Below are 20,328 nucleotides of genomic sequence, written 5' to 3'. Positions count from 1 at the left end.
ATTATCCATTTTAAATTATTTTTGAACCAACATTTTGAAAACCAGACCAAAGTATTAATTGGAGAGGGGAAAGATTCACAATTTAGTTGTTCGATCGACGTGAAATTATAGTTAAATCGGTATGTATTTTTATGAAATAAAATAAATATATTAATTAATTTTATGATAAAAAAGTTTATAAAAATTAAATTTATTTTTTATATATTTGTAAACTTATTCGATCTCACACACATATATATGCATATTAAAATCCTATAATTTTTTTTTTTTGTGTAAAATGCTAAAATTTCAAAATATATGAGAATTAGGCTTAGTGCCTGAGTGCATATACCCCAACCCACACCAAGATAATATGTCATTTTGCTCTTTAAATCACAATACATAATTAATATAAAATAAGTCATCTCACAATTTTAGTTGTAGAAGTGTTTAAAATTCAGTTTGAACGATTAGTTCGATCTTCAATCTATCCAATGGCACCAGTAATTTTTAATTCATGACCAGTTCAATACCGAAAACTAGATAGACCGATTAGATGTTATAAAGTTGAATATTATATTTTGAAAAATGTAAAAAAAAAATGTTGAATGTTATATTATGTTATTGTTTTGTTTTGTAAATTTTGATATTAAATTAAATGTTAAATTTGGTGATTATTTAATTTATTTTATGGATGTAAGGGTTAATTAACCTAATTTAGAACATTGCATTACTTTGATTTTTATTTAAATATTTTTTTGAATAATTTTTTGTTTGAACAACATATATAAACATATACTTATATTTTTAAAATTTTACATTCAAAAATAAAAAATATACATATATATTAGATCAGTAAGAACTGGTCTGGTCTTCAATCCATAATTTTTATGAATTCTAATCCAATTTGATTTAGTTTAGATTGAATAAACACCCTTAATTTTACGCAAATTATATCACAAATCCTTGGTAATAATAATTAACAAGAACAACTTTACAAAATTAACTATAGCTTGCTAACAACAGCAATAATCAATCTAATATACAATAATGTTTTTGAAAATGCACTTCATGAAAGGCAAAATTATAATGCCCTGAAAGAATATATTCCAAATGAAGTACTTCTTATTTGCAGTGATATGTTCAAAAAACATTTAAATTTTAAGATTAATTTTATATAAATTATATAATTCGGTAGTTTCTATAATAACTCTACACTTGTGGTTATTTTTTTAAAGGGCAAGTAGTAAAAATAATCCAAACATTTTCACGAATTTACAACTTTATTCAATCGTTTTAATTTTAACAATTATGTACCAATTGACTCAATTGAATGTAATTTTATCCAATACTTAAAATTAATTTAGAAGACATGTGTTAATATTAACGTGGCACGTCACGTGATTAAATGTAAGATTATATGATACGTGGAGTGTCACATGAGTATTATTTTAAATCGATTTTAAGTATTGGATAAAATTGCACCAAATTGAAACATAATTGTCAAAATTAAAATAATTGGATAAAGTTACAAATTCGTGAAAATATTTGGATTATTTTTGCTATTTTCCCTTTTTTAAACAATGCCATTTCTATAACTAGTTAATTCTATTACAAATTTGCATGTTGAGTTTAATTAATTAGTTAATAAAAACAAAATATTACAGTATTATCGTAAAAGGATGTCATAATTATCTTCGTTAACCTACAAATTTAGACATCTATTATACATATCAACTTTAAATATGTTGTTTCGTATAAATATCTCTCCAAAGTGCATTAGATAGAGTATTTTAAGTGCTAGGATACGAACATGTGTTGTAGATCGAGGGCCTAGTTTTATGTGCCTTGTTGTGAGTTAACTTTTATTTGTTTGCTTATGTTGTGCTCATGATATGTCACAACTGTATTTTTGTATCGTCTTTATTTTTTTATTTTATATATTTTTAGTTATAAAAAAAAATAAGTATCGCGATATATTAAGGAGAAAACATATTTTTTTGGCTTTATTTTAGGGTTTGTTTGGGGGATTATTAATGATGGAATGGAATGTATTAAGAGTTTTTCATTATTTTTCCAAATATAAAAACATAATAATATAAATAAAATTGCTAAAAAATGTTTCAGTTAATTTCCTTTTCATTTAACTGATGCAATGAAAGGCTTTAACATTTATGGTGGATTATGGTTGAATGCTAGTTTAATTAGGCTTTGTTTGGTTAAAAATTCACCTTGTTAATGCAAAATAAACCATTAAAGTATCAACTCTTTAATTTGAGTTTAATTTTAGACATGATTTATTGTATGATCATTCATAATATAAACGAATTTAAATATAAAAGTTACGGTAATGTTATTTTATATTATTTTCAATCAATATTTTTAAATGTGAATTAATGAACAACATGTTATTGACTTGACATTGAAAAAAAAAGTCGACATTCAAGCGATGCATCCCTTATCACTTCAAATCTTCAATTTGTTAAGCGGTCACTTGAAAAAAAATTGTCAATTTTAGTTTTTGTTTTTAATTTTGTATTTTTTTTTTGTTAAAAATAAAACAAAGTAAATTGTTTAGTAATGTTATCGTCGAAGAAAAATATTCTACATATCATATCGTTTGACTCATTTTTAATGACACCATCTATATTTAAAATTGGCCTTAGAAGTTTTTGTGCTTTTCAATTACCATCACTCATTTAGAGTTTAAATGATATCCTTAACAAATTACATATGATTAAATTTAATAGAAAATGAAAATAAAAAAAAACTCAAAATAAAAAAATAAATAGTTGCTAGTAGGAAACCATTTTCGGTTGGCGACCATTCTCCTTATTCTTATTATTTTATCGAGCATATTGCATAATCAATCAACAACTCTTATTATTTTTCTTCTTTCTACTTTTATTCCTTTTCCTTAATCTCTATTTATCTCTCACTATTTTAAAATAATAACTTATTGAACCATATGAGTTTGTTCCAAAGAGTTCGATTTTTCCTAATATTCCAAAGAGTTCGGTTCATCTTCTTCAATTATTTTTTTATTCAATCTATTTTATTATTATTTCCCCATTTTCTCTCTCTAAACGGCAATACTAAAACCATTATTTCTAATGATAGTTAATATTTTTTTACGTTAATTTTTATATTTTGTAATATTTGATTATAAAAAAAATATTCTCTAACTTAGAATTATGTCATTTTGACGCATAGTTAGCCTTATAGTTGACAAGGGGATATGTTTGCTATTAGATATGCAAAATATATTGAGTTCGATTTTAAGGTGAAAGCTATTTAAATAAATAATATTATAATTTTAAAATAATAAAAAAAATAGTTCGTTGTTGGTTTGGTGTGATAATAAATTGGGAATTGATTTGAAATCCATTTAAATAAACTAATTTGACATTTTTGTGAACTATTCTACGATGATTATTTGGTATGAATGTAGATGAAATATTGGGTGAAATTAAAAAGTGAAAACAAAAATAAAAAAATAAATACAAATTTGTAGCATGTTCTAAATTTTAAAAAACTAAAACAAAAATAGATAATTAAAAAAAAAAGCTTAAACCTCTCGGGTGCATATAGTCTATTGCATATGTTTGAAAATTTGGCTTATTACAAAATCGTGGGCTCAAATATGCCTTCGTATGATTATCGATAAAGTAAGTTTATTTTATTTTTTTATAAATGAGACTTATATTAAAAGAAAAAACTGACACTAAAAGTGTTTATATGAAAAAAATCAAGATATACCCCAATGCACAATGATTGCACTAAGCTCGCAATCCCAACAAATTATAGTTGAGATCCAAAACAAAAAATATGTCAAAACTAAAATCTAACCCAAAGTGTCTTATAAAAAATAGCTGAGATCCAAACATTCCATCAAAGTGAGCTAAAAATAGAGTCCATAGGAGGATCAAGGAACCTTCAAAACATATCCATCCTTTTGGATCACACTCACTGAAAAAAAATCAATGACAAGAGCCACCATTAACAATAATATGTACACAAGTAAAACTTGGACATGAGGAATGAACCAACTTTGATATCCAAAGTTTATTGTAGTGCAGTTAATCCCGAGATACTTATTGGCACAAACACTTGGGGGCATATCCATCCATTCATAATCAATATTTAAAAATTGGACTGGATTGACTAATTTGACCAATTAAAACTGAGAACCAATCTGTCATCCGGTTCGGTTATATATATATATATTTTTGACTTTCATTTAAATCGATCAAAATTGAAATAACTTGGTGAACTGGATCAGAACTGGAATCGGGTTGACCCCGATTTTTATTGCAGGGTATAAAACAAGCCTGGAGTGTAGCAATGTGCTGGAACTCGACGAGTGCCAATCAAGGGTGTCCGTCGAAATGGTGGCGTGTTGGGACAAGTTGCTGTGCAAATATGTGATTTCGGTGTTCGAGAAGTTCTACTACCCGTGACTGTTTCCCGATGTGGGTGAACGATGAAGGGGCAATGATAAAGCAATTGGAGTGTCCCGATTTGCCATAAATTGTTTTGCATGCAATGCTATGTGCCTTGGCACGACGAGATCGTGTGCAAGTAGTTTCGTGGATTGAATGAAGATGAAAGGGGAAGAGATGATTTGATGGTGAGAGAATTGGCCAAGAGTGAGAGTTGGAAGATATGCCCTCGCTGTAAAAACTGTATGGAGAAAACAAAAGGGTGCCTCCACATGACTTGTAGGTAGAGAATATTTGATGCCTCCACATGACTTGCAGGTATATATATATAATATCATTCGGTTGGACCACTTTAGTTTAACTGATCGAACCAATTGACCCGTGACCTAATTAATAGACCGGTTCACTATTTGGTCTGATTTTTAAAATATTGTTCATAACTCAGCTCAAGTGTTGGTTTGTGATGACAAAATTATATCATTTTAAATTTAAAATTATTAAAACAAAATTTGAATAAAGTTTTCTGTTATCTTTTTGATAATACATTATTACTTATTAAGATAGTGTTTATTAACTAAGACACGAGATGGAAAAAATTAAATATAGAAAGTATTTTGGATGTTTATCTTTTTTAACGTATTTGTTAAACTTATCTTGTGATATTTAGAAAAAAAAGTTATGTAACTTTTTATATTAATTTTTTTAAATATACTTATCTCTTTTTTAGAGATAAGCATATCTTAATCCTTACATATTATAAGAAAAAAATGACACTTGTATTTTAAAAAATTTAACAAATAATTTGATAAAAATTTTAAAATATTTTTTAATTTTATCTTAATCACTAATTCAAATGATATTCTAACTTTATTTTATTACATTTATTTCTTGATGAGTTTTTATGTTTTACCTTACCCAATTTAAGAAAAGTTAGTTAAATAGAGGGAAAATTTGTTTAGAGGTAGACAGGTTGACAGACAAGCTTACAGAATGAGGATTAAAAGACTAAAATACTCTTACTCATATTACGTTACACTTTTTTTAATATAACACAAGTGAGGATATTTTAATCTTTTAATTTTTATTTTGTAAATCTAATAGAGTAGAAAATTAAAAGATAAAATAGTGGGCCGACACGTGTCAGAGCCACCAAGCGAGTTGACTGCGTGCCGGCGAGTAGATCTACAGACTCCTCAATGGCGCGTCACAGCTTGCACCTTTTTGAAAACATCTATGGCACAACGGTAATTTACAGAAAATGAAGGGGTAAACCAACAAATCTATAATTGGAAAAGATGGAATTAACATTTTTCGTAAATATAAACCTGCTCACCAACTCGCTTAAACACCGAACTCCTCCCAAACAGCCATGGCATCTCATCCGTCCATGCCAATTAACAGGCCGATCTCTACCGTCAATTTCTAAACCAAAAGCTCGAACTTTATTCCCTGAGGTCAGGCTCCAACACAGAACCACAAATCTGAACCGTTGAAATCGAAATCTGACGGTTCAGATCGTCCTTGGTACTTTCGGACCCATTTTTTGTATTTTATCTGTTTTATTTTTCAGCAAATCTCAATCTTTAGATTCGGCAACCCCAAGAAACCCTAGCCCGTTCTCTCTCTCTCTCTCTCTCTCTCTCCGTCGCTTACGGTTAAAAAAAAAATAAATTCAAAAAATCGAAAATCAAACCCCAAAATCGACAAACCGATTAGGGTTTCAAATCAAATGGAGTATCAGAGGTTCGAGCCCTAAATCGACGGTCTCCGCGTTTGATCTTCGCGATTGTATGGATAAATCTGCGTTTCGTGTTGTCTGGATTGAGGTATCTGTTGTTTGATTTGCCTTTTGTTGGATGTTTTCGATTTTGTTCGAGAAATGCCTTATCTGTTAGTTTATAACTGGGTTGTTGGGGTTAGAATTTAAATCGATGGTTGTTATTTAAAGTTTTTGTTGATTGTTCACATGCGTTTGTGACTCACAGATCTGAAATTTTGGGGTAAGATTGCCTATGATGGGATATGAGAATTGGGGGTTTTGGTGTATGGTGTTTGAATTGAGGGACTGTTGATGGAAAGCAGAGCGGGAAAGTCTGGTGGTGTTGAAAATCCGAGGAAAACAAGATCGCTGGATCTTGATAGTCTGTACAAATCAAGTGATTCGAGAAAAGAGGGGAATAGCCGGGGGAAGAGTGGTGGAGAGGATGATGATGATGATAGGAAGAAGAAGAGGAAGAGTAGGAAGGAGGTCTCACTGAGTAGTTTTGAGCTGGCAGGCAAGAAAAGTAGGATAAGTGCAGATGAAATCCACACTGGCGGAACAAGTTCGGGTTCACCTGAGTCAGGAAGGTTGCAGTTGGGACTTAACCAGGAATTGGATAATAACGGTGGTTTCAACAGCATTTCACTTAATTTGGATGGTGATGGTAATCTTATCCAAATTCCAAAGCGCCGCCGGGACTTTGTGGGGCGGAAGAAATTCAAGAGTAATCAAGTTTCAAAGTCAGCAGGGCAATCCTCCAGTGGGGCTAGTGGCTCTGTTGATCAAATTGCCAAGTTAAACGGGGAGTGTAAGAAATTGGAGGCCAATGAATCTCAAGAGAGGTTGCTCAACTCTGATGGTAAAGCCAGTTCCATGGATCAGATAGCTAAGTTAAGAGGTGATTCGTCAGGCAAAACTGTCTCTCCGAAGGTTAAGGGCGAGTTAGGGCTTGACGAATCAAAGAAAAGTAGGACTAGGATGGGAAATTCAGCTCGCCAGGGTAAAGAGGAAAATGGTCATTTGATTGTAAGTCACGGTGATTCATCTTCTAAAAAGTGTCACAGCAATCGTAGGAAAAGGAAAGACTTGGCATCAGGAGATAAAGGCATTGCAAACAAGGTGGAACCTATGGTGGATGGCGCAGTCAAGACACATGGTGATTTTCAAGAAGAGGATGAGGAGAACTTAGAGCAGAATGCTGCAAGAATGCTCTCATCTCGATTTGATCCAAGCTGCACTGGCTTTTCCTCAAAAAGCAAATCTCCTGGATCACCAAGTACAGATGGTTTGTCTTTCTTCATCCCTTCTAATGAGAATTTTGTTGGTCGAGGAGCTAACTCGCTGGCAAGATTGGAGTCAGCATCTGTTGATACTGCCAGTAGAGTATTGCGACCGAGGAATGGGCACAGAGAGAAAGGTCTCTTGAGGAAACGACGCCATTTCTATGAGATTCTGCCCAGGGATTTGGATGCATATTGGGTATTGAACAGGAGAATCAAAGTATTCTGGCCATTGGATGAGAGTTGGTATTATGGGCTTGTCAGTGACTATGATCCTGAAAGGAAGCTACATCATATAAAGTATGATGATCGGGATGAAGAATGGATTAACCTTCAAAGTGAGAGATTCAAACTCTTGCTTCTGCCTGGTGAAGTTCCTTGCAGGACAGAGCAAAAGAGAGCTACAGTAGGAAATAAACAAGATGACAAGGAGAAAAGTGACTTGACTACTGATGATGATAGCTTTATGGGTGGCTGCACGGACTCTGAGCCCATCATCTCATGGTTGGCTCGTTCTTCTCTGAGGATCAAATCTTCTCCTCTTGGTGTTTCAAAAAGACGCAAAATATCCCATTTATCACCAAATTTCGTATCATACAAGTTGTCTACTAGGACTGATGAAGCACATGGGTCTATGGACGTGGGTCCCTCGGAGAATGATATAAAGAAACCACCTTGTAGTTCTGCACTGTCAGATAGATCTACTGATGCCTGCGGAGGGAAGAAGTTTTTGCAAGAAGGTACTAACATCTCCAAAGACTGCAAGTTTCCTGTTGTTTATTTCAGGAGGCGGTTTCGTAAGAAAGATGAGGCATTATGTAAAGCACGCATGGACAACCATGCACATGGAAGCTTATCTGTGTCTGTTACTTCTCTTGCCTCTGTGGTTCAAGGCTCTCAAGGTTCTAGAGAATATGGTATTTCTATTGGACGTGTGGAACCTGAGGGGCTATTGTGGTCACTTGATGTTTCAGGCTCGTTAAGATTGAATATTCCCTTGGTAATATCTAAGCAATTTAGGTACGAGCTAGTCTCTCTACCGCTCCTGTGGTATAGATTTGGATTAGAGAACTCATGGTTGCTGCGTGCACTATTATTTCTTCAGCACGGTACTCTTATGACTACTTGGCCTATGGTTCAGCTGGAGATTCTTTTTGTTGATAATAATGTTGGATTGAGGTTGCTGTTGTTTGAAGGTGGCTTGAAGCAGGCTGTGGCCTTTGTTTTTCTGGTCCTTACATTATTTGGTCAACCTATTGAAAGGGGGAAGTACGTTGACACACAAATGCCAGTAACTTCAATCAGGTTTGGACTTTCGTCTGTTGAAGATCATAGAAAGCATCGTGTGTTTGCATTTTACAGCTTCTCAAAAGTGAAATTCTCAAAGTGGCTGTACCTAGACCATAAGCTGCAGCGGCATTGCTTGCTCACCAGGAAACTACATCTGTCTGAGTGCACATATGATAACATCAAGACACTCGTATGTTCTACTGGCAGCCAGTGCTCAGAATTTGAGGTATTTCCTTTCTCTGATTTTCTCTCTCTATGTGTGTGTGCATGTTTGATTACGTTTTTTTTTTTTTGTGAACCTCTCAGCATGAGAAAAAGGATAGAAAAGAAATGAAAAGCATTTTTTATTTTTTTTGTGGTCCATGTCTGTGGACTTTGGGCTACTATTTATTTCCTAGGCAAGAAAAGCTTGCAACTTTTACTTGTTTTTGCATGGCATGCAGCAAGGTTGCTATTCAGTTTGGTTTAAGTTTACTTCCAAGTGACTAATTAAGTTGGCTTTCATTATCAACAGGTTTTACAGAAGAAGTCTATGGGTACAGAGCCCATTGGTCTTCTCAGAGACTTCCATGGTGCAGCTATGAACCAGGCTTCTTCTGACTCTTATGTGAAGCATGGCATACTTATTCCATTTGCTCTTTCTTTTGGTGCTGCACCTTCTTTCTTTATTAACTTGCACCTCAAGCTGCTTATGGAAAATGTTGCTTCCATCAGTTTTGGAGATCATGATTCAACTTGTTCACTTGAAAATTCTGAAAAATCCATATGTCCAGTTGTAGATGACTGCACACAGATCCAGGTTGACTCAGAGAGTGTATCAGAAATGACTCCTGAGGGTAATCCAGGAAATTCTGTGATGGGAGCTGCATCTTCTGAAAGTTTGCCTTCTGCCAAATCGCAGTTGGGGACTGAGATTCTCTCAGAATTCAATGATGGTGGTCATGCCCAAGATTTCCAAAATGGCTCGCTAAATGTTGCTGGAACTTCTACCTGCTCCAGCAATCCTGGAGATTATGTAATGGTGCAATCACAGAAGAGGGAATGCAGTAGTGAAGAATTAGAGCAGCAGGTTGTTGCATCACCAAAGCCCGTGGTTCCAAACGGCCATACCAGTTTGGATATATCTGATACCAGGTCTTACTCTGGTTTGAGCATTGAAATTCCACTATTGGACCAAATTGAAAGGCCTGCTGGTGGTGAAATGCCTTGTGCTCCTGAGTCTGCTGATCGTGCTTGGTATGTGCGGGACAGGTTTGTCCATGGTCCCAACCCTACTGGACCTAGAAGCATGTGGCATCGCAATAGAAATAGCTCAAGTTCTCCAATGGGAAGTATATCTCATGGATGGCCTGATGGACAAGCGGAATATTTACGCAATGGCTTTGGCAATGGGCCAAAGAGACCACGAACTCAGGTTCAATACACATTACCTTTTGGAGGTGTTGATGTAAACTCAAAGCACAAAATTCATAACCAGAGAGGGCTTCCTTACCAACGGATTAGGAAAGCTAATGAGAAGAGGCCCTCAGATGTTTCTAGAAATGCTCACAGAAACCTGGAACTATTGGTTTGTGATGCAAACATTTTAATCACAACTGGGGATAGAGGATGGAGAGAGCATGGGGCACGTGTTGTACTGGAACTTGCAGATCATAATGAATGGAGACTTGCAGTAAAACTTTCTGGGACTACAAAGTATTCATACAAAGCTTATCAGTTTCTGCAGCCTGGTTCAACAAACCGCTACACCCATGCTATGATGTGGAAAGGAGGAAAGGATTGGGTCTTGGAGTTCCCTGATAGGAGCCAGTGGATGCTTTTCAAGGAGATGCATGAAGAGTGCTACAATCGGAACATACGTGCTGCTTCAGTTAAGAACATCCCTATTCCTGGAGTTCGCCTGGTAGAGGAAACTGATGATAGCGGAACAGAAGTTCCACTAGTTCGCAGCTCCCCTAAGTACTTTCGGCAGGTTGAGACTGATGTTGATATGGCTTTGAATCCATCATGTGTATTATATGACATGGACAGTGACGATGAGAGGTGGATTTCAGAAAATCAAGAGTGTTCACCTGGTCAAGAAAAAGAGATCTCTGAAAACTTGTTTGAGAAGACAATGGACATGTTTGAGAAACTTGCATATGCACGACAGTGTGATCACTTTACAACAGATGAAATTGAAGAGCTTATGGTTGGCCTTGGGCCTATGGAAGCAATTGAAGTCATTTACCAGTATTGGCAATTGAAGAGGCAGAGGAATGGAATGCCATTAATTCGACACCTACAGGTACATTTTAATGACTTGGTAGTTGTTATTTGGCTTGTTTTATGTTCTTGGTTCATACTTTCTTTTAGAAAAAACTAGTGGTGGGGCACACAATATATGTGCAACTTAATAATTGAGCATACACATATATTTACTACTTATCCAATAGTAACTTAATTTATAGTGTGTTAATACCATCTTATAATTCGCCTGCCAAACATGCTGCAAACCATAGTTTACTTGAAGGGTTAAATGGAATCTATGCTAAAAAGCAATTGTGACAAAGACAAAACTATACACCATAATGATAACATTTTAAAGTACTAAAACATAAAGCACATGCAATGAGTGTGCAATTTGTTATAAATACAAACACTTAAAATATTAATTTAAATTCTTGCACTTTTTATATTTCTTTTGTTAATGAGAGTTCACAATCACGTGTGCAATTTGTTATAAATACAAACACTTAAAATATTAATTTAAATAATTGTACTTTTTATATTTCTTTTATTAGTGAGAGTTCACAATCACTATAAAGTTTATATATCCTCATTAAAGTGTTTTACAACCATCTTACAATAATTTGGGGGAATAAATAAAATTATTGATGATAATGCCGTAGACATCTAATTCATCCAAAAAGAATTTATATCTAATTTATGAACAAATTGGCATCACCCATTTTTTTTTTATTTTTTGGCAAATCAAGGGGAAACATGTGAATACTTCAAACTATAAGACAAACAACAATAAAATAAAATAAAATGTAATAAACGAAAAAATGTAAATCACAAAAGTATTTTGCTATTTTTTCATTTTTATTTTCTTTCCATAGTTGAAAAATTAGTAAATTACCCTAATTTCCCCATTAAAGCTAAATAGATTCATCAAAAATGTTCTCCATAAGCCATTGCTGTAGGTAGCAAAAAAGCAGAGGAGAGAGAGGATTGCACTAAATAAATTCATCAAAAATGTAGAGAGAGAGATGTGGGAGGAGGGGAATATGGGTTTGGTTGCGAGGGTGTGGTGGGCCATCCATTTTTCAATTTGATTTTTATATATTTGTTTGACTTTACAATTTTACCCTTTGTATAGTTAAATATTGCGAGAGACCATTATTTTCTTTTCACTAACATTTAGAGAGAAAATAGGAAGGATTGGGAGTATTAGAACCCTGGCAGAGCTTAATATTGAGGGAAACACCCATTTTTTCCTTTTTATAATAGAATAAATAGATTGGTGCTTTAGAGATGGAAAATGATCCCCTTATTCTTTTAGCAGTTGTGATAATAGAGTAGCTAATGATATTTGGATTATGCTACATAATTTCTTGTGGTAACAGTATTAATGATGCCTGGATTACACTACATAATTTTGTGCTTGCTTTTTTCTTTATTCCTTCTGTCTTCTTTATTCTTCACGAGGTGCAAAAACTAATTTGGGTAATATGTTTTTGTATCAAGTTTCAGGGAATCGTTATTTGAAAAACTTTCATTGCTCAGGATGAAGAAAATTTTAAATGGATTTGAAAGGAAAAATAAATTATTTTCAAAATCCATTAAATGACAGATATTTGAATGGGATCTTAATTACTTTAAGCTACTCTAATGTCATTATCTAAATAGCCTCCTCTTTTTATAATTTTCTTTTTCTCTAAAATTTTTACTATTATTGCAATAGGGACTTGTCATTGTCTATAGTTATTCTTTCCAATTCTTCCTAAAAATTAAGAGGGAAAAACATATTGTTCTTTGTAATCCATTTAATTTTCTTTTAATTGATAACTGGTGTCCTTTTAATTGAGCAGGGAAAAAGGAATGTGTTTTTTTTTCTAGTATTTTTCCTTTTCAAATCCATTTTTCAAGTGCTAGTCTTTAAGCGATAATCTCATGCTTGGGGATCTTTTTTTTTCTTTTGCTTATTTTAATTGTCACAGTGTACAACTCTCAAGATGGATCATCAGGATGCTTCTAGTTAGGTTCATGCTAGGTTTAGGATGAGAAGGCCTAGAAGAATAGGATGTGAAAATTGCTTATTTTGGTTGAAGGTTGTGTGCCAAAGTGTTGGAGAGCTATTGTAGTTAACTTGAATGGATAAAGGAATTAAGATGCAAATAGTAAGAGGGCATAGAAGTTTGCTTATTTGTTGAAAGAACTTGTCTAAACAAGTTATTTCTTATACAAGTTGTTGACATTTAATTTTGTTTGCTGGGGATCTAATATCTTTCTACCCTTGTGGATATTTTCTGGGTTGTCATTGCTTGATTATAAAATTGGCATGTGTTATACTAAAAACTACTAAGAGAATATGTTTTTGTTGCTTTCGGAGGTAGCAATGGTAGCAACAATATTTGACAATTTAAATGAAAGTAGTTCTTTGAAATGCACCAAAAAAAACTTTAAATTGATTTATGTTGATAGCACCTTAGAAAGCAAATTGTTTATGCTTGGCCTTTTTTGTTTGGTTGATTTGGAAGCTTCTGAAGAGAGTTAGAGGTACAGAGCAGTGTGGTCAAAAAATTGGGCGTAATGGTGTCAGGGTCCTGAGCCTGAGTTGTGATTTTCTTGAACATAGAATTGGGAGAATAGGAGAAATAGAGGAAATTTGGGAAGGATCAGACAGAAGGGAGAATATCAGAGAGAAAGATAGGGAGATAGGGAGAATTAGAGAGACCCCAAGAGAGAAAAGGAGAGAATTTCAGAGAGAAGGGAATAACTTTTCAATTAATCAAAAGCATAATCTCGGTCAAGAGTTGTACAGCGGCTACAGCCTTATATAGAGGCTATTCCACTACTGTAACAGAGCAGTTTCCACTCCTCCACTAGAGGTAACTGCTTCTAAACTATCCCACAACTGTAAATAAAGCAATAACTAACCTATTACACAGACTAATACAATCTGTAAAAATAAAAATTAAAAATTAAAAATTACTAGCCTAGATCGTGCCAAATGGAAATCTATATCTTTGGCCTGTCTAACAGTAAGGCATTAACTCTGGCCTTGACAACTTAAGCTCTTTGTTTTCTTGTGACCTCCAAGCTAAAACTCCAGTCTCCAGTTAACCTGATATACTCAATTAAAAACTTGATATCTTTTTTTCTGTTTTGTTTTATTTCATAATGAAAAAAATAAGAGTAGACTACAGATGTTGATCAAACAGATAAACAAAAATGCCCATGTCTTCTATGCATCTATCAACCAGTTAATAACATCTGAAAGTTGATTCACAGCTGTTTCACAGCCACTAGAGAATGAGCAAAAAGGTAGAGAAGTTTCCACCCCATTTAAAAACCTATTTCTCTCCAACCAAACAGAACATATGAAACGATTAGGAATCAACTATAAAGACTTCTTACAATTAGTGCCGTGGTAGGTTTTCAAGTTTAGGGTTGTAAGAGGTAAGAAGAGAGGTTTTAAGACTTGTAGAATGGGAGAAGGATGAACTCAGGTTGGTTTTAATTGTTGCTGTTTGCTAGACTTCCAGAATTTGCTATATGGAGGGACTGAATAGTGTCTAGATTTCAGAGCTCTAATGCTCAGGGTTATCTTTTTATTTATACCCAAAATAGATACTTATAAAGACAAAAAAATTTAAAAAATGTTGATGGCTTACATGAATTACCTAGATATAGTGTGTGGTTGGATTTGTACAAAGAGAAAACACTTGGTTGGATTCAAGTTCTACCTTAATTTAATCCATTTGTGATTTTTTATTCTTTCTACCTGCTCCTACATTTGGATTGCTGTTGAAATTGTTACAGCTTCCATGCTTATCATAGAAAGAAAAACAAAATTGTTACAGCTGCAATACTTATCATAAAACGGTACGGTAAGCCTGAAGTATCTTAGCATCTTGTCTAGTTCGGTTTATAGATGGTGAAAACAAGTTAGTTGAACTTACTTTGGTGCTGTTTGTTCTTTATATTGGAGGGTCTGATACTTCATGACATTGCTCTGGCTCTATTTGTGGCTCAATGAGCTGGTGATAGAATAGTAGCTTAATACTTGTATCAGTGCATAAGAAAGCAAGTGATCATAAGATTTGTAAGCCAAATACATGGTTTCATGCATGGACAATGCAAATTAGCAAATTTGCATGGGGAGTATAGTTTATGGGCACAATTGGGAACCATGTGACAGGTAAAACCAAGGTCAACTTTGGGTTTATGAAACATGCCCATGGGCAATGTCAAACTCCTTGTCAGGGAAACCCACTTTATCTTGTTCAACTTCCAAACCTTGGACTAAAATTACTTGTAAGAGATGCTTGTTATATTCTCTCCTTGTTCCCTTCTGGTTGTGAAAGTAAGTTCAAAGGTAAATTGACCTACTAAGTTTAAATATCCTCTGGATGCGTGAGTAATGGCTCATATAGAAGTGTTGTACTTTTAGGGCTCCAAATTGTCCTAATGCAGTTCCGACCTATGTTCTTGAGTTGCATATTGGTAAAATAAAATAATTCTGTCACAAATCTAACCAAAAAACAACTGTCATAAAATAATTCCGACCTATGTTCTGCTTTATTGACCTGCCTCTCGTTTATTTGAGCAAGCCAGTGAGGGAATTGTGAGGAGTTTATAAAATGCTTGGCTTGGGGTACTGTGGAAGGTATCTGATGATTGTATACTGGTCAGACTTATGCTTGTTTTATATCTTCGCAATTATTAAAACTGTTTTTTCTTTAGTTGGTTGTGTTGCATATTGGTAAAACAAAATAATTCTGTCACAAATTTAGCCAAAAAAAAAAAAAAAACTGGCATAGACATTGATGCTTTAGACATGTCCTGAAGTCGGGCAAGGCACGGTGTTCTGCTTTCTTGACCTGCCTCTTGTTGATTTGAGGAAGCCAGTGAGAGAATTGTAAATAGGAGTTTATAGAAGGCTTGGCTGAGGGTACTCTGCAAGGTATCTGATGATTGCATTTTGGTCGGACTATGTATGCTTGTTGCATATTAAAACTGTTTATTCTTTAGTTGGTTGACCTTGCTGGTTTATACAGGGTTTGCAACCTTCATGGTGGTGCTTTTTGGTATATATTTGTTTTATATATATTAGATCCTATTTTAGGTAGCAGGTTTACTGTACTGCTTTATTTTGCCAGTGTATTTTATATTTCCCTTGTATGCATTGGCAATCAGCAGCTATTAGGCCAATTAATTTACTTTTGTTTACGTGAATAAATAGACACTTTCAAAACCTGTTAAGTCACTGTTGTTTACATGGATGCATGCTTTCTTCTGCCTTGTTATTAGTTTCTTGAAGATGCTTCCCTACCCTAAATAGAAATGGATTATACTTGGCCTTATTCCTACACACTCTATCTTGAGCATTTATATTTTTTTTGTATTAAATGTTCAAGAATATTTAATCATTGCAGATAGTTATTTTCTTTTTGTATGTGTAGCCACGTGTGTGTAAATTTTTGGTGCAGTTTTCAATTTTCATTTATCAATAATGCATCTAAAACCAAGCTATGCAAGGAACCTTATTCTAATAGTTTGAGAATTTCAAATTGATTAGTTGGCCTAGAAACTCTTATTGTAATCAAATCAAGTGCATTTCTTTTGTCCTTTCTATGTAGTGTGTTATATGTCTGCTCCTTTCAGTTGTGGATTGGATTTGGGGGAACTGCTGCTTTGCTTTAGTCTTCTCAGTGACTTGAGTATTATTATTTAGCATTTGTTTCTAACTTTTTGTGCTTTTTCAGCCTCCACTATGGGAAAGGTACGAGCTGCAACTGAAAGAGTGGGAGCAGAAAATGGCCAAAGCCAACAGTGCCATCTTCAATGGTTGCCATGAGAAGGCTCTACCACTGGATAAACCACCCATGTTTGCTTTCTGTTTGAAACCCCGTGGTTTGGAAGTGCCAAACAAGGGGTCAAAACAAAGGTCTCAGCGGAGATTTCCAACTGGGCACAGCCATACTGTCCTGGGTGACCAGGATGGTAGTCATGCTTTCGGTAAGCTTCTCTTGTGCTGGGCTTCTGCAATTAATAAGCAAGTACTTTCCTTCAGTTATAAAGTCATTGTTATTCTGTTTCTTTGTACCAGGGCGAAGATTAAATGGTTTTTCTTTTGGAGATGAAAAGGTTCTGCACGGAACTAGCTATGATTCTTCAGAGGCTTCCCCATTATTTCAGGCATCAGCAAGGGTGTTTTCACCTCGAGAGGCCAGTGGCTCTGGACATTTCTCATTGAGCAATGATTGGTCGGAATGGAATCATCACCCAAAACTTCATAGGAACAAGTCAAAGAAGATTGGAGCATTTTTATCCCCAAATAATGCACAAACAGTGGCTTTATACAATCAGAGATCTGTAGGCAAGAGAAATGGTGTTCATTGGTGGAATATGGGCTTGCCCGAGTGGCCATCTCAGAAGCACTACCAATCAGAAGGATCTCTGAGGCATGGCATTGAACAGTTGGATTCTTCTGATCTTGATGAATTCAGGTTGCGAGATGCATCTGGTGCAGCTCAGCATGCACTTAACATGGCTAAGCTCAAGAGGGAAAAAGCTCAGAGATTGGTTTATAGAGCAGATCTGGCAATTCACAAGGCTGTGGTCACACTCATGACTGCAGAGGCAATCAAAGCTGCTTTTGAGAACTCAAAAGAGTGATGGGTGGGATGAGCAGATGAAGTGAGATGGGGACAGTGGCATTAGCTAGACGTTTCAGCTGCTAGTTCTGCAGCCTGAGTCATATAGATTTTGAGTTGACATTGTTTTGCAGCTAGAGTGGCTCTGGTTTTTCTTTTGTCAACAGTGGCGGCCTTTTGTGAAACTGTCTATCTTCTGTAGATTCCAAAGTGAACTTCTAACATGATGGCTGCAAGCAGTCATAGGAGCAGAAACTGTTGCTTCTGCCATTCATGATGATTCTCCAACACATTGCGTTTATCAAGGCAGTTTAGGTACATAACATCGCATCCTATGCTCTCAGTTCTTTTTCCAAGCAGCGGAATTCTCAGCTTAATTCAACCAAGGTAGCACTGCTGCCGGTAAGGGGTGTGGAATTTTGGTGGCCGATCAATGTACAGATTTTTTTTTTTTTTTTTTCCTTTTCTTGTTTCTTCACTTAAGCTTTTCCAGTTGTTTCTTTTTATCTCTAAACCTCAGTTTTAAGTGTTCAACATTGAAGGAGCAATTGGCCAAATAATAGAATACACCCCATGGGCTTGAAGTACAGAATCATATGTGAATTGGATCTTTGGAGCAGTTGCACTGTGTCCTTAGGAAAAAGGAGAGGAATAGAATGCTGTAAGTAAATTAATCCGTAAAATTTCATCCGCTGGATTATCTGGAGATTAGGTCTTGTAGCTTCTCAAGCTCTGAATTGGCTGAAATATATGTATAGGCATATGTTAATGTATACGAAGGTTATTCCTTCTTAATCTGTGCTCTTTGTGTGAAATATGCTTAAGTTTGAGTGTAGTAAATGGCATAACAGGGGCTGGTATAACAGGAATATGGTATATTGGCTGGTAATTGTGATACTTGTATGAAAATTTCTTGCCTAGCTGAGTGGAAACCTAGAGAATGAATTTGAAATTACTCTTAATTGCATAATTTCTGCATATGGAGATCTGGAAATGCATGTCTGACAATCAGAATGTCCAGTGGTCATATATTACTCATTTTACTTGTACTGCCATGGGGGGGCTGCCTTGTTGCTTAATGCATAGCTTCAGACCTAGTTGTGTTATATACATCTATATTGAGTGGGAAATGATATTTATTAGAATTTTTTTTTTTTTACAGAAAAATGTTATTAGAAGGATGCAATGTTGAAATTTATGCAATAAAAAATTGTTGGGATACCATCCTTAAATGGGTCGGTATGGTAGTAGAAGAGTATAGTTGTTCATGTGAGACCAGGGCTCAAATGTCTATAGGGGAGCCTAGATGTAAGTTTTGAGATATAAGTGAGAGATTATGGGTTGATATGTTGCTGTTGATGGGTTAGTTTGATGCTTCTGATTCTGAGTTGTGAATGGGATCTAATGTTCTCAGTACAGAGATGATTGGTCTTTAGGAACTTGTGGGACAAGTGCTTGGTTAAATATCTAATGTGGATTTTATTATTAGTCTAAAATGGGAGCTGTTGCATGGTAGCACAACAGTGGATGCACAAATGGACTTGACTGAATGGTGAATAATGCCAGTGCCCAGTGCGTTTGAATGTGAAATGGAATCTGGAAGTTGGAAGAGTCGCCAAGGGCAATTTAGGGATTCCATAGGAACATTAAACTGTGTGGTTGGATTTGGTCCTTAGGACCCAGTTTGTTTTATGTTTCATTACTTGATTTTGCTTAAGATTATTATTAATTATACAAAAGGTAAAACAGGGTTAGTTATTATCAGTTTAGAATGGCTAGATATGTTGTAAGGAGATTATTTTAATATGTCGGATTTGATTTATTTAATCACAAAAAAATAATTTTACCGTTATTATATGGCTCCTCTTAAATGAAAAAAATAAATTTTATTGTATATGATTTTTTTTTTATTTTCTAAAAAACTATTAAATATATTGGCAAGGGATTTAACTGACTTAAAATGTTTGGAAACCGATTTTAAAAATACCTGTAATTTAATAGCTATATTTTAATAATATGGTATACACCATTATTATTGTAAGTAACTGTAATTTTGTAGTTCAAATTTGAATAAAAAATTAAAAACCCTATATCTAATTTTTTTTTGTGATTATTTAAATTTTTTATTGTTTCGATTAGATTTATGTATTTGTATTTTTGTGTCAATTTAATAGCTATATTTTGATATTTTTTCATGTGTTAACTTAAACATTTCGTTATTTTAATTACAAATTTTATTTGTATTTTTGAATTAATTTAATATTTATATTTTGATATATAAAAAAAATTAAATTAACTCATCTTACGTTACTTTTTTTTTACACATTAAAGTAAAAGGGGTTAAATTGACTTGAAAATGTAAGTACATGAGTATAATTGAAACAATAAAAAAGTTTAAATCGCGAAAAAAATTAATTAAAGTATGAGAGTAAAATTGATTCAAAAATAAAATTTTTGAGTTATAATATAAACAATTAAAAGTTTGAATAACTATGAAAAAATATAAAAATACATGGACAAATTATATTTTTGTCCATATGATGATGGTGACAATAGTAAGGGGAAAGTATATCAAAATTAAGGCTCTCACGGGCATAGCCTAGTGGTTGAGACCGTACATGTGTTGATTTCAAAGAGTCTTGGATTCTAGCTGCTATATAGCTAGTCACAGGTCTCGTGTTCAAATCTCACTGCTGGATTCCGTGATT

The 20,328-nt window shown here is 34.2% G+C and overlaps 1 protein-coding gene across 1 annotated transcript; it reads left to right on the top strand.

The window, feature by feature from the left end:
• Nucleotides 1–5,994: 5,994 nt before the first annotated feature.
• LOC127812927 (uncharacterized) lies at nt 5,995–18,415 on the top strand. Its single transcript, XM_052353520.1, has 5 exons — nt 5,995–6,247; nt 6,407–8,979; nt 9,268–11,040; nt 16,730–16,982; nt 17,074–18,415. Exons 2-5 carry the CDS (start codon nt 6,493–6,495, stop codon nt 17,640–17,642), a joined length of 5,082 nt encoding a protein of 1,693 aa, XP_052209480.1. The 5' UTR covers nt 5,995–6,247; nt 6,407–6,492; the 3' UTR covers nt 17,643–18,415.
• The last annotated feature ends 1,913 nt before the right edge of the window (nt 18,416–20,328 follow it).

The sequence above is a fragment of the Diospyros lotus genome, chromosome 11 (genome assembly GCF_014633365.1).
Source record: "Diospyros lotus cultivar Yz01 chromosome 11, ASM1463336v1, whole genome shotgun sequence".
In the NCBI taxonomy this organism is placed as follows: domain Eukaryota; kingdom Viridiplantae; phylum Streptophyta; class Magnoliopsida; order Ericales; family Ebenaceae; genus Diospyros; species Diospyros lotus.
Note: the sequence above shows the minus strand (reverse complement) of the source record. Positions and strands in the feature narration are given on the sequence as shown.

Coding starts and splice junctions, on each gene's coding strand:
- LOC127812927 (XM_052353520.1), top strand. CDS start 6,493: ATGGAAAGCAGAGCGGGAAAGTCTGGTGGTGTTGAAAATCCGAGGAAA. Junction 8,980..9,267: donor GCCAGTGCTCAGAATTTGAG/GTATTTCCTTTC, acceptor CATTATCAACAG/GTTTTACAGAAGAAGTCTAT. Junction 16,983..17,073: donor GGATGGTAGTCATGCTTTCG/GTAAGCTTCTCT, acceptor TCTTTGTACCAG/GGCGAAGATTAAATGGTTTT.